The sequence below is a fragment of the Petromyzon marinus genome, chromosome 52 (genome assembly GCF_048934315.1).
Source record: "Petromyzon marinus isolate PM22_M1 ecotype Great Lakes invasive population chromosome 52, UKy_Petmar_22M1.pri1.0, whole genome shotgun sequence".
Classification (NCBI taxonomy): Eukaryota; Metazoa; Chordata; class Hyperoartia; order Petromyzontiformes; family Petromyzontidae; genus Petromyzon; species Petromyzon marinus.
The window spans coordinates 11,544,326-11,557,469 of record NC_133718.1 but is presented as its reverse complement, the minus strand read 5'-3'; the positions used below and the strand labels follow the sequence as shown (position 1 = coordinate 11,557,469).

General features: G+C 60.3%; 1 protein-coding gene across 1 annotated transcript in view; it reads right to left on the bottom strand.

Moving 5' to 3' along the window:
• The window catches only part of LOC116953636 (semaphorin-6D-like), a 24,893-nt gene extending 11,749 nt beyond the window's left edge, over positions 1–13,144 (bottom strand). The window contains exons 1-11 of the mRNA XM_076051854.1: positions 12,739–13,144; positions 12,096–12,568; positions 7,943–8,048; positions 7,103–7,163; positions 5,919–5,981; positions 4,322–4,423; positions 3,001–3,091; positions 2,510–2,629; positions 1,322–1,410; positions 846–1,075; positions 123–254 (exon numbers count right to left, since the gene is read on the bottom strand). Coding sequence (XP_075907969.1) covers positions 123–254; positions 846–1,075; positions 1,322–1,410; positions 2,510–2,629; positions 3,001–3,091; positions 4,322–4,423; positions 5,919–5,981; positions 7,103–7,163; positions 7,943–8,048; positions 12,096–12,198 — 1,097 coding nt within the window. The 5' untranslated portion in view covers positions 12,199–12,568; positions 12,739–13,144. The remainder of the gene's footprint in view (positions 1–122; positions 255–845; positions 1,076–1,321; positions 1,411–2,509; positions 2,630–3,000; positions 3,092–4,321; positions 4,424–5,918; positions 5,982–7,102; positions 7,164–7,942; positions 8,049–12,095; positions 12,569–12,738) is intronic.

Below are 13,144 nucleotides of genomic sequence, written 5' to 3'. Positions count from 1 at the left end.
GTGATGGAAGTGGTATGATGAGAGTGGTGTGATGGCGTGGTGTGATGGCATGGTGTGATGGCACGGCGTGATGGTACGGTATGATGCCTCGGTGTGATGGCGGGGGTTGTGTTGTGATCCACCTGGGTGTGGGCGTGCGGGCCTCCGGCACGGCGAGCCAGGGGCCGTCGGGCCCTCGCTGCTCTGAGTAGCGCCCCTGGAAGGCGCTGGCCACGTCCTCCATGTCGAACGCACATACGGCCGAGCCGTGGATACTGCGCACACGCGTGCACGCATATAAAGACAAAGCTACTCCGTGTAGCCTCTTGGAGACTGCTGGGGCAAGTGCTGTTAGCGAGGAGCACCTACGTAGGTCGGCACGGCACACGAGGTGGTGGGTGGCCAGAACCACGGCCGGCCACTTTTGTCTCCCTTAGTGGGGATGTTTACGCACCGCAACAGGCACGCATTTGAGGCTGAGTCGACCTAGGGGAGGCCCAGGACCGGTTCAGATAATCGTCACTGGTGTTGGCCGTGAGCAGGAATCCAACTCGGGTCACCGGGTTCACAGCGCAGCGCGCTAACCACGACACTACCGCTCCCCACACTCAATCACTCAAACACACGCACACAATCTCGCATTCACAAGCTGCAGAACAGGGGGAGAACACGCCGGCTCCAAATATACCACGGCCATCGTCAGGGTCTGGGCTCGAACCTACGCACTCCTTCGCAGCAGGCGAATGTGGTAACGTCTCCTCGACAGCAGGCGAGGGTGGTAACGACAGCGAGGCGCCCAGCGCAGTGCTGCCTGGGTGACGGCCGGGGTGGAGGGGGTGGGGTCGGGGTGGAGGGGGTGGAGGCACCTGTTGAGGGGGGTGGTGAAGACCCCGAGCACGAGCTCGCGACCCCCGATGCGGAGCACCTCGGAGACTCCCTGGAGCTCGTTGAAGTAGAAGGGGGCGTCCCCGGGCGCCTCGCCCCCCACCGAGCAGTTGAGTCGCGCCTTCACGAAGGAGCTCCAGTGGCCGTCCAGCACGCGCTGAGAGCCCCCCGCATCGCTCTTGCAGACGCGCGCCACGCGCGAGAACAGCACCTGGGGGGGCAGCGGCGAGCGGCGCACCACGCACACCACGCATGTGTAGCACACGCACCACGCACACCACGCATGTGTAGCACACGCACCACGCACACCACGCATGTGTAGCACACGCACCACGCACACCACGCATGTGTGGCACACGCACCACGCACCTGTGTCAGCACGCCTACACCAGTGAAGGAACCCGTGAGTGAAGGCCCGTGTGTGTCGGTGTGTGTGTGTGAGTGAAGGCCGCGTCACCTTGCCCATGGAGCTGAGCTCAACGGCGATCTCTGTGAAGAAGAAGTAGACATGCTGCCCGTGCTCCAGCACTCTCACGAACACGGGCTCTGTGCACCGCACGGCACACGCGTGACGCACGACACAAGACACGCGTGACGCACGACACAAGACACGCGTGACGCACGACACAAGACACGCGTGACACACGACACAAGACACGCGTGACGCACGACACAAGACACGTGACGCACTACACAAGACACGCGTGACGCACGACACAAGACACGCGTGACACACGACACAAGACACGCGTGACGCACGACACAAGACACGCGTGATGCACGACACAAGACACGCGTGACGCACAACACAAGACACGCGTGACGCACGACACAAGACACGCGTGACGCACGACACAAGACACGCGTGACACACGACACAAGACACGTGACGCACGACACAAGACACGCGTGACGCACGCACACGTGACGCGTGACGCACGACACAAGACACGCGTGACGCACGACACAAGACACGCGTGACGCACGACACAAGACACGCGTGACACACGACACAAGACACGCGTGACGCACGACACAAGACACGTGACGCACGACACAAGACACGCGTGACGCACGACACAAGACACGCGTGACGCACTACACAAGACACGCGTGACGCACGACACAAGACACGCGTGACGCACGACACAAGACACGCGTGACACACGACACAAGACACGCGTGACGCACGACACAAGACACGCGTGACGCACGACACAAGACACGCGTGACGCACGACACAAGACACGCGTGACGCACGACACAAGACACGCGTGACGCACGACACAAGACACGCGTGACACACGACACAAGACACGTGACGCACGACACAAGACACGCGTGACGCACGTACACGTGACGCGTGACGCACGACACAAGACACGCGTGACACAAGACACGTGACGCACGACACAAGACACGCGTGACGCACGCACACGTGACGCGCAACACAACCTGACGCACACGACACGACACGCGTGACGCGCGCACACCTGCCTTGACACAGTACTCGTGACATGACACGGACTGACACGTGACACTCGGTGAGGGGGGGATCGGTGAAGGGGGGGTCGGTGAAGGGGGGGGGGGTCGATGAGGGGGGGTCGGTGAGGGGGAGGGGGTCAGTGAGGGGGGGGGTCAGTACCCTTGAGCCACTTGGAGTCGAGTTTGAGAGAGCGCAGAGGGGGCCCGGGCCCCAGGCTCCCATAGACCACCGCGTCGACCCCCAGGGGGTCCACGGCCGTGGCCGAGTAGAGACGCTCGCCTGCACGCACAGATAAAGGTCCCCCGGCTAGCGCGCGCGGCCTGTTGGGGGCAAGTGCCCGTCGGCAAGCGGCACTTACGATGTGGCAAAACACCACGCCCGGCCGCCTTTGTTTCCCCAGCGCTGATTTTGATTGCGCGCCGTACCAAGCGCTAATTTGAGGCCGAGTCGACCTAGGGGAGGCCCGGGACCGGTTCGGATAATCGCCACCGGTGTTGGTGGCCGTGAGCGGGAATGGCACTCGGGTGGCCGGGCTCATCGCGCAGTGCTCTCACCACTTGGCCACCGCTCCCCCACGCACGTCCGCACGTACACACACGGACACGCGTGTCGCTGGCGTGTCGCAGGCGTGTCGCTGCGACCCCACGGACCTGCGAAGGTGGCCGCCCCTCCCTGCCGGGGGTCGAAGGGACACTTGGCGATGCCACTCGTCTGCTCCCCAGTGAAGGACAGGTCCGCCAGCTGTCCACACACACACACGCACACACACACGTGCACACACACACACGCACACACACGTGCACACACGCACACACACACGTGAACACACACACGCACACGCATACGCACACGCGCACACGCACACACGCACACACGCGCACACACACGTGCGCACACACACGTGTACACACACACGTGCACACATGCAGGGGCACTAGGAATAGACACTGCGTGACACTGCTTCTGTGTGTGTGTGAGACACTGCTGTGTGTATGTGAGACACTGCTGTGTGTGTGTGTGTGAGACTGCTGTGTGTGTGTGAGACACTGCTGTGTGTGTGAGACACTGCTGTGTGTGTGTGAGACACTGCTGTGTATGTGAGACACTGCTGTGTATGTGAGACACTGCTGTGTATGTGTGAGACACTGCTGTATGTGTGAGACACTGCTGTGTGTGTGTGAGACACTGCTGTGTATGTGAGACACTGCTGTGTATGTGAGACACTGCTGTGTATGTGTGAGACACTGCTGTATGTGTGAGACACTGCTGTGTGTGTGTGAGACACTGCTGTGTGTGTGAGACACTGCTGTGTGTGTGTGAGACATTGCTGTGTGTGTGAGACACTGCTGTGTATGTGAGACACTGCTGTGTATGTGTGAGACACTGCTGTATGTGTGAGACACTGCTGTGTGTGTGTGAGACACTGCTGTGTGTGTGTGAGACTGCTGTGTGTGTGTGAGACACTGCTGTGTGTGTGTGAGACACTGCTGTGTGTGTATGTGTGTGAGACACTGCTGTGTATGTGTGAGACACTGCTATGTGTGTGTGAGACACTGCTGTGTGTGTGTGTGTGAGACACTGCTGTATGTGTGTGAGACACTGCTGTGTGTATGTGACACTGGTGGTGTCTCCCCAGTGACGATGTTTACACACCAGGTGCGGTGTGTAAACATCGTCACTGGGGAGACAAATGCGGCCGGGCATGGTGTTGGCCATCCACCTCCTCGTGTGCCGTGCCGGCCTTCATAGGTGCTCGCTAACAGCACTTGCCTCTACAGTCTGTTCAGGCTATACTGGGGGATCTTTGTTTTGTTGTATGTATAGCACTGCTGTGTGTGTCTGACACTCCGTGTGTGTGTGACGCTGCTGTGTGTGTGACACTGCTGTGTAACACTGCTGTGTGTGTGACACTCCGTGTGTGACACTGCTGTGTGTGTGTGTGTCACTGCTGTGTGACATTGGCAGTAGTACCTGGTAGTTCCTGCACATGGGGCTGTATGCGTTGGTGCCGCACACAAAGAGGAGTCCGTCTCCGCGTGGCGCAACCACCTTGATGAAGTTGTGACACTCCTCCTGCAGCGAAGACAAACATCCCCCGTATCGCCTCGACAGACTTTTGGGGGCAAGGGCTGTTTAGCCAGCACCTATAAAAGCCGGCAAGGCACACGAAGGGGCGGGTGGCCAGCACCATGCCCGGCCACCTTTGTTTTTTTACACACCACACTAGGCACTCGTTTAAGGCTGAGCCAACCTTGGGGAGGTCCAGCACAGGTTCAGATAATCGTCACCGGTGAGGGTGGCCGTGAGCGGGAATAGAACTCGGGCCTCTGCCGGGTTCGTCTCGCAGCGCACCGACCACGGCTCCCCCCACACGCGGCGCAGACACCCGGCTCCCCCGAGTAACGCCGGTGTCTCCCGTGTTGCCAACGGCCACGAAGGGCGGTGGCCCAGGGGTGGCCCAGCGACTGCCCCATCGTTCACCGCGCGTTAGCAGACGTTCGCGGTTCGAGCCCGGCGGCCGCCCCGGTCAATACTGCGGCTGATATTCACGTGGCCGTCTGCTCTGCAGACGGCCGTGACGTCATTCGCACGAGTAGGCCAACGTGCGCCGGATTCGTGGTCCAAATTTTCTGTCGCCAAAATGCCAATAAGTTAACACCGCGCGAATTACTCAACTGGCATGCACGCACAGCAACAACATTGCACCCCCCCCTTCCCCCCGCACTGCTAACAGACTAATACACAGCTACTGCTGCTACTGGGGGTGCCCCTAGGCTAGATCACACAGCAACCATCGCCCCCTACTGTGAACGCACCTCAGGCTGTATCTGTGAAGCACGGCAGCCACTTCCTTCCCGAGGATCGCGCTGCGCTATGAGGAAGAGGGAGCTCATACGGACTATTTGTTTTTTTTATTAAAAAAATTATTTGACCAGGTAAGGCCCCACTGAGTTACGTAGCTCTTTTTTCAAGAAGCGACCAAGGCTATCACAAATGACAGCTCAACGAAGTGGCTTGCTACGTGGACATTTATAGCGGCGAAATGCTCTCTTAACGCATTATGTTGACTCTAAATGTGGAGGGGAAAAACCGGAGGACCCAGAGAAAAATCCACGCGACCACGGAGAGAGAGACACGCAGACTCCCGATTATACCAGCAGGCGTCGGGGTCGGGATCGAACCCACGACCTCCTGTACACCAGGCAAGGTAGTTAACATCTCCTAGCCACCGTGATGGTGATGAGAGAGAGAGAGTGAGACACGCAAACTCCAAATATACAGCAGGCGTCAGGGTCGGGATGGAACCCACGACCTCCTGTGTACCAGGCGAGGTCGTTAACATCTCCTAGCCACCGTGACGATCAGGGGTCGGCAACCAAAACTCGGTACAAAAAAAAACCTCAATACTCCTCGAGCCGCAATGCCCTGCGTGGTGAATACAAGACGGTGGTCCCTGATGAAGAGCGGGTCACGAAGCGGGTGTTCAAGAGCCGCATGCGGCTCGGAAGCCGCAGGTTGGCAACTCCTGAGCCGTTAGAGAGTGGCCGTCATGGCCGTCTGGCCTCACCTCCGTCTTGCCCTTCATGAGACACCGGTCCACCTCCTGGCGCTCCGCCATCCACGTCAGCTTCTGCGATCAAAATCACTCCTCACCCATCACGCTCCTCACCCATCACACCCCTCACCCATCACGCTCCTCACCCATCACGCTCCTCACTCATCACGCTCCTCACTCAGTACTCATCACACTCCTCACCCATCACGCTCCTCACCCATCACGCTCCTCACTCATCACGCTCCTCACTCAGTACTCATCACACTCCTCACCCATGACGCTCCTCACCCATCACACTCCTCATCCATCACACTCCTCACCCATCACGCTCCTCACTCATCACGCTCCTCACTCAGTACTCATCACACTCCTCACCCATGACGCTCCTCACCCATCACGCTCCTCACCCATCACGCTCCTCACCCATCACGCTCCTCACCCATGACGCTCCTCACCCATCACGCTCCTCACCCATCACGCTCCTCACCCATCACACTCCTCACCCATCACGCTCCTCACCCATCACGCTCCTCACTCATCACGCTCCTCACTCAGTACTCATCACGCTCCTCACCCATCACACTCCTCACCCATCACGCTCCTCACCCATCACACTCCTCACCCATCACGCTCCTCACTCATCACGCTCCTCATCACGCTCCTCACCCATCACACTCCTCACCCATCACGCTCCTCACCCATCACGCTCATCACGCTCCTCACTCATCACGCTCCTCACCCATCACACTCCTCATCCATCACACTCCTCACCCATCACGCTCCTCACCCATCACGCTCCTCACCCATCACGCTCCTCACCGCACTCTCACACCATCACACTATCAACACACCCTCACTGCCTCACTGATCACAAACATTCACTGTGCAGGCTGTTGGGGGCGTGAACAAGTGCCACACGAGACGGTGATGTGGTCATCACCACGCCCGACCGCCTTTGTCTCCCCAGTGCTGATACTTACACACACCAGGCACTGCACTAATTCAAGGCTGAGTAGACCTAGGGGAGGCCCCGGCAGGACCGGTTCAAATATTCGCCACAGTTATTGGTCGTGAGCGGCGAATCGAACTCGGGACGCCGTTTTTGCAGCGCCAGTGCGCTAACCGCTGCGCCACCGCTCTCCATTGCACCACCTCGCTCCTGACGCTCCGACCCCACAGCCCTCACCGCGGCTCACCGTGCTGTGGGTGATGGCGCCGTGCATGGGGCGGCTCAGGTCCACAGTGAACACGCGGTCCCTGTGGGGAGCAGGGACAGCCGCGTGAGTGCGGGGTGACACCTGCAGCAGGGGCGCACAGGCTGCGTGAAGCGAACGGAGCCTTGCTCAGTGGAGTGGGTGGTGCCCGTGTGTAGTGGGTGGTGCCCGTGTGTAGTGGGTGGTGCCTGTGTGAAGTGGATGGTGCCTGTGTGAAGTGGGTGGTGCCCGTGTGGAGTGGGTGGTGCCCGTGTGAAGTGGCGGTGCCCGTGTGAAGTGGGTGGTGCCTGTGTGGAGTGGGTGGTGCCTGTGTGAAGTGGGTGGTGCCTGTGTGAAGTGGATGGTGCCTGTGTGAAGTGGGTGGTGCCTGTGTGAAGTGGGTGGTGCCCGTGTGAAGTGGCGGTGCCCGTGTGAAGTGGGTGGTGCCCGTGTGAAGTGGGTGGTGCCCGTGTGAAGTGGGTGGTGCCCGTGTGAAGTGGGTGGTGCCCGTGTGGAGTGGGTGGTGCCCGTGAGAAGTGGGTGGTGCCCGTGTGAAGTGGGTGGTGCCTGTGTGTAGTGGGTGGTGCCTGTGTGAAGTGGATGGTGTCTGTGTGAAGTGGGTGGTGCCTGTGTGTAGTGGGTGGTGCCTGTGTGAAGTGGCTGGTGCCCGTGTGAAGTGGGTGGTGCCCGTGTGTAGTGGGTGGTGCCCGTGTGAAGTGGCTGGTGCCCGTGTGAAGTGGGTGGTGCCCGTGTGAAGTGGGTGGTGTCTGTGTGAAGTGGGTGGTGCCCGTGTGAAGTGGGTGGTGCCCGTGTGGAGTGGGTGGTGTCTGTGTGAGGCCATACCGCCCTGCTATGAGCAGGCGCGCTCCGATCTGGAGCAACAGCTGGACGTTGAGGCTGCTGTTGGAGGAGTCGTCCTCTCCCAGGAACACGGGGAGACTCTCGCTGTCTGTGACACAGACAAAGATCCCCCGTGTAGCCTCCACAGACTGTTAGGGCAAGTGCAGTCAGCGAGCGCCCACACAACGCGAGAATCGGGGCGGTATTGCCAGCGCCACGCCCGGCCGCCTTTGTCTCCCCAGTCGTGATGTGTACACACCACACCTTGTACTCATTAATGGCTGAGTCGGCCTAGAGGAGGGTCCAGGGACCGGTTCAAATATTCGTCACTGACGTGCGTGATTATTCTCTGCGCAGTGCGCTGACCACTGCGCCACCGCTCCCCTACCGACGCTCCTGCGTCTGCTACAAAATGCAAAGATCCCCCGTATAGCCTGCAACAGACTGTTGAGGCAAGTGCTGTTAGCAAGCAGCGCCTATGAAGGCCGGCATGGCACACGAGGGGGTGGGTGGCCAACACCACGCCCGGCCGCTTTTGTCTCCTCATCGGCGATGTTCACACATCGCACCGTGTACCAATTTGAGGCCGAGTCCACCTAGGCGAGGCCCATAACCGATTCAGAGAATCGTCACCGGTGTTGGTGGTGGTGAGCGGGAATCGAACTCGAGTGGCCGGGTTCTTAGCCCAGCGCGCCGACCACTGCGCCACCGCTCCCCCTGCGACACTTCTGTGTCTGCGACACACACCACACGCGCGTGCGTGCGTGCGCGCGTACCCCGGGGGTCAGCCGGGGTCAGGCTATGTTGGGACACCGCCCGCGTGCCAATTTGGGAAATGCTGAGGCGAGCGTTTGCGGACCGGCACGGAGACACGCGCGTGCTTTCAGATCCCAGCGTCGCCCCTGGAAATGTGCACAATCCCATTCATGAAAAAGTCGGTCGAAACATCCCAATACAGGAACACAGAGCGCGGGCAATTGTTAGTAGCGCGCCCCGGTTCTGGCTGCTGCCGTCCCGCCACTCATGTGTGGTTTCACTCTGTGGCTCTGTGCGAAAACTGAGTGAATGAGGCTCCTCGGGGTGAATGAGGCGCGGGGTGAGTGAAGCGCGGGGCGAGTGAGGCTCTGGGCGAGTGAGACGCGGGGTGAGTGAGGCTCTGAGTGAGGCTCTGGGTGAGTGAGGCTCTGAGTGAGTGAGGCTCTGGGTGAGTGAGGCTCTGGGTGAGTGAGGCGTGGGGTGAGTGAGGCGCGGGGTGAGTGAGGCGCGGGGTGAGTGAGGCTCTGAGTGAGTGAGGCTCTGGGTGAGTGAGGCGCGAGGTGAGTGAGGCTGTGAGTGAGGCTCTGGGTGAGTGAGGCTCTGCGTGAGTGAGGCTCTGGGTGAGTGAGGCTCTGGGTGAGTGAGGCGTGGGGTGAGTGAGGCGCGGGGTGAGTGAGGCTCTGGGTGAGTGAGGCTCTGAGTGAGTGAGGCTCTGGGTGAGTGAGGCTCTGGGTGAGTGAGGCTCTGAGTGAGTGAGGCTCTGGGCGAGTGAGGCTCTGGGCGAGTGAGGCGTGGGGTGAGTGAGGCGCGGGGTGAGTGAGGCTTTGAGTGAGTGAGGCGTGGGGCGAGTGAGGCGCGGGGTGAGTGAGGCTCTGAGTGAGTGAGGCGTGGGGTGAATGAGGCTCTGAGTGAGGCTTTGGGTGAGTGAGGCTCTGGGTGAGTGAGGCTCTGGTGAGTGAGGCTCTGGGCGAGTGAGGCGCGGGGTGAGTGAGACTCTGGGCGAGTGAGGCTCTGGGCGAGTGAGGCTCTGGGTGAGTGAGGCGCGGGGTGAGTGAGGCGCGGGGTGAGTGAGGTTCTGGGTGAGTGAGGCTCTGGGCGAGTGAGGCGTGGGGTGAGTGAGGCTCTGGGTGAGTGAGGCTCTGGGTGAGTGAGGCGCGGGGTGAGTGAGGCTCTGAGTGAGTGAGGCTCTGGGTGAGTGAGGCGCGGGGTGAGTGAGGCTCTGAGTGAGTGAGGCTCTGGGTGAGTGAGGCTCTGAGTGAGTGAGGCTCTGGGTGAGTGAGGCTCGGGGTGAGTGAGACGTGGGGTGAGTGAGGCTCGTGAGGCTCTGGGTGAGTGAGGCTCGGGGTGAGTGAGGCTCTGAGTGAGGCTCGGGGTGAGTGAGGCTCTGGGTGAGTGAGGCTCTGGGCGAGTGAGGCGCGGGGCGAGTGAGGCTCTGAGTGAGGCTTTGGGTGAGTGAGGTTGTGGGTGAGTGAGGCTCTGGGTGAGTGAGGCTCTGGGCGAGTGAGGCTCTGAACGAGTGAGGCGTGGGGTGAGTGAGGCTCTGGGTGAGTGAGACTCTGGGCGAGTGAGGCGCGGGGCGAGTGAGGCTCTGGGTGAGTGAGGCGCGGGGTGAGTGAGGCTCTGAGTGAGGCTTTGGGTGAGTGAGGGTCTGGGTGAGTGTGGCTCTGAGTGAGTGAGGCTCGGGGTGAGTGAGGCTCTGGGCGAGTGAGGCGTGCGGCGAGTGAGGCTCTGGGCGAGTGAGGCTCTGGACGAGTGAGGCGCGGGGTGAGTGAGGCGCGGGGTGAGTGAGGCGCGGGGTGAGTGAGGCTCTGAGTGAGGCTTTGGGTGAGTGAGGCTCTGGACGAGTGAGACTCTGGACGAGTGAGGCGTGGGGTGAGTGAGGCGCGGGGTGAGTGAGGCTCTGAGTGAGTGAGGCTCTGGACGAGTGAGGCTCGGGGCGAATGAGGCTCTGGACGAGTGAGGCGCGGGGTGAGTGAGGCTCTTGGCGAGTGAGGCGTGGGATGAGTGAGGCTCTGGGTGAGTGAGGCTCTGGGCGAGTGAGGCTCTGGACGAGTGAGGCTCTGAGCGAGTGAGGCTCTTGGCGAGTGAGGCGTGGGGTGAGTGAGGCTCTGGGTGAGTGAGGCTCTGGACGAGTGAGGCTCTGGACAAGTGAGGCGTGGGGTGAGTGAGGCTCTGGGTGAGTGAGGCTCTGGGTGAGTGAGGCGCGGGGCGAGTGAGGCTCTGGGCGAGTGAGGCTCTGAGTGAGTGAGGCTCTGGGTGAGTGAGGCTCTGAGTGAGTGAGGCTCTGGGTGAGTGAGGCTCTGAGTGAGTGAGGCTCGGTGTGAGTGAGACGCGGGGTGAGTGAGGCTCGTGAGGCTCTGAGTGAGTGAGGCTCGGGGTGAGTGAGACGCGGGGTGAGTGAGGCTCTGGGTGAGTGAGGCGCGGGGTGAGTGAGGCTCTGAGTGAGGCTTTGGGTGAGTGAGGCTCTGGGTGAGTGAGGCTCTGGGTGAGTGAGGCGCGGGGCGAGTGAGGCTCTGAGTGAGTGAGGCTCTGGGTGAGTGAGGCTCTGAGTGAGTGAGGCTCTGAGTGAGTGAGGCTCTGGGTGCGTGAGGCTCTGAGTGAGTGAGGCTCTGGACGAGTGAGGCGCGGGGTGAGTGAGGCTCTGAGTGAGTGAGGCTCTGGGTGAGTGAGGCGCGGGGTGAGTGAGGCTCTGAGTGAGTGAGGCTCTGGGTGAGTGAGACGCGGGGTGAGTGAGGCTCTGAGTGAGGCTTTGGGTGAGTGAGGCTCTGGGTGAGTGAGGCTCGTGAGGCTCTGGGTGAGTGAGGCGCGGGGTGAGTGAGGCTCTGAGTGAGGCTTTGGGTGAGTGAGGCTCTGGGTGAGTGAGGCTCTGAGTGAGTGAGGCGCGGGGCGAGTGAGGCTCTGGGTGAGTGAGTCTCTGGACGAGTGAGGCGTGGGGTGAGTGAGGCTCTGAGTGAGTGAGGCTCTGAGTGAGTGAGGCTCTGGGTGAGTGAGGCTCTGAGTGAGTGAGGCTCGGGGTGAGTGAGGCTCTGAGTGAGTGAGGCTCTGGGTGAGTAAGGCGCGGGGTGAGTGAGGCTCTGAGTGAGGCTTTGGGTGAGTGAGGCTCTGGGTGAGTGAGGCTCTGTGTGAGTGAGGCGCGGGGCGAGTGAGGCTCTGGGTGAGTGAGGCTCTGGACGAGCGAGGCGTGGGGTGAGTGAGGCTCTGAGTGAGGCTCTGACTGAGTGAGGCTCTGGGTGAGTGAGGCTCTGAGTGAGTGAGGCTCTGGGTGAGTGAGGCTCTGAGTGAGTGAGACGCGGGGTGAGTGAGGCTCGTGAGGCTCTGAGTGAGTGAGGCTCGGGGTGAGTGAGACGCGGGGTGAGTGAGTGAGTGAGGCGCGGGGCAAGATGGGGTGAGCATGCCTCACCTCTGCCGACAGTGATGGTGATGGGGTCGACGTCGGCAGGGAATGCGTGGAGTGCGCGGGAGAAGGCGAGCAGCAGGAGCAGGCAGAGAGAAGGGGCCGCCATGCTGACCAATATCACCGCCCCACACCATCAACATCGTTAACATCAACACAGCATTACCATAACACACACAAACCTTATTACCATACAAACGTCATTGCAACAGCATCACAACATCCGCGAATATCACCATATACAACATCAACACAACATTAACACAACATCACGACCACACAAACAGCATCACATCACCGTAATATCCCCTGACATCACCACACATCAGTACAATTTCACCATCACAACATCGCCACATCAACATCCCCCAACATCAACACACACACAGGCACATCGACCACTGAGACATCAGGATCACCTCAACATCAACACAGAAACATCACCACGCGCACATCAACCACTGGGACATCAACATAACCTCAACATCAACACAGAAACATCACCCCAACATCGACCACTGGGACATCAACGTCACCTCAACATCAACACAGAAACATCACCGCAACATCGACCACTGAGACATCACCCCAACATCACCCAACATCACCACGCGCACATCAACCACTGGGACATCAACATCACCTCAACATCAACACAGAAACATCACCCAACATCAACACACACACAGGCACATAGACCACTGAGACATCAGCATTCTAGCCTCGCCTTGGGTGCCTCCCGCTGTTTGCTCTGTGAAAATTACTTATCGACTGTGGGGTGAGCGGTGAGGGAAGGGGTGAGGGGTGAGGGAAGGGGTGAGGGAAAAGTGAATGTTGATAGGGTGAGGGTGAGTGAAAGGGTGAGGAAAGGGTGAATATTGAAAGGGTGAGGGAAGGGGGTGGAATTTGAGAGGGTGAGGGAGTGAGGGTGAGGGAAGGAGTGAATGTTAAGAGGGTGAGGAGGTGAGGGGGGTGATGGAAGGGGTGAATGCTGAGAGGGTGAGGAAGGGGTGAGAGACGGGTGAGGGTTTAGGGGGTGAATGCTGAGGGGCTGA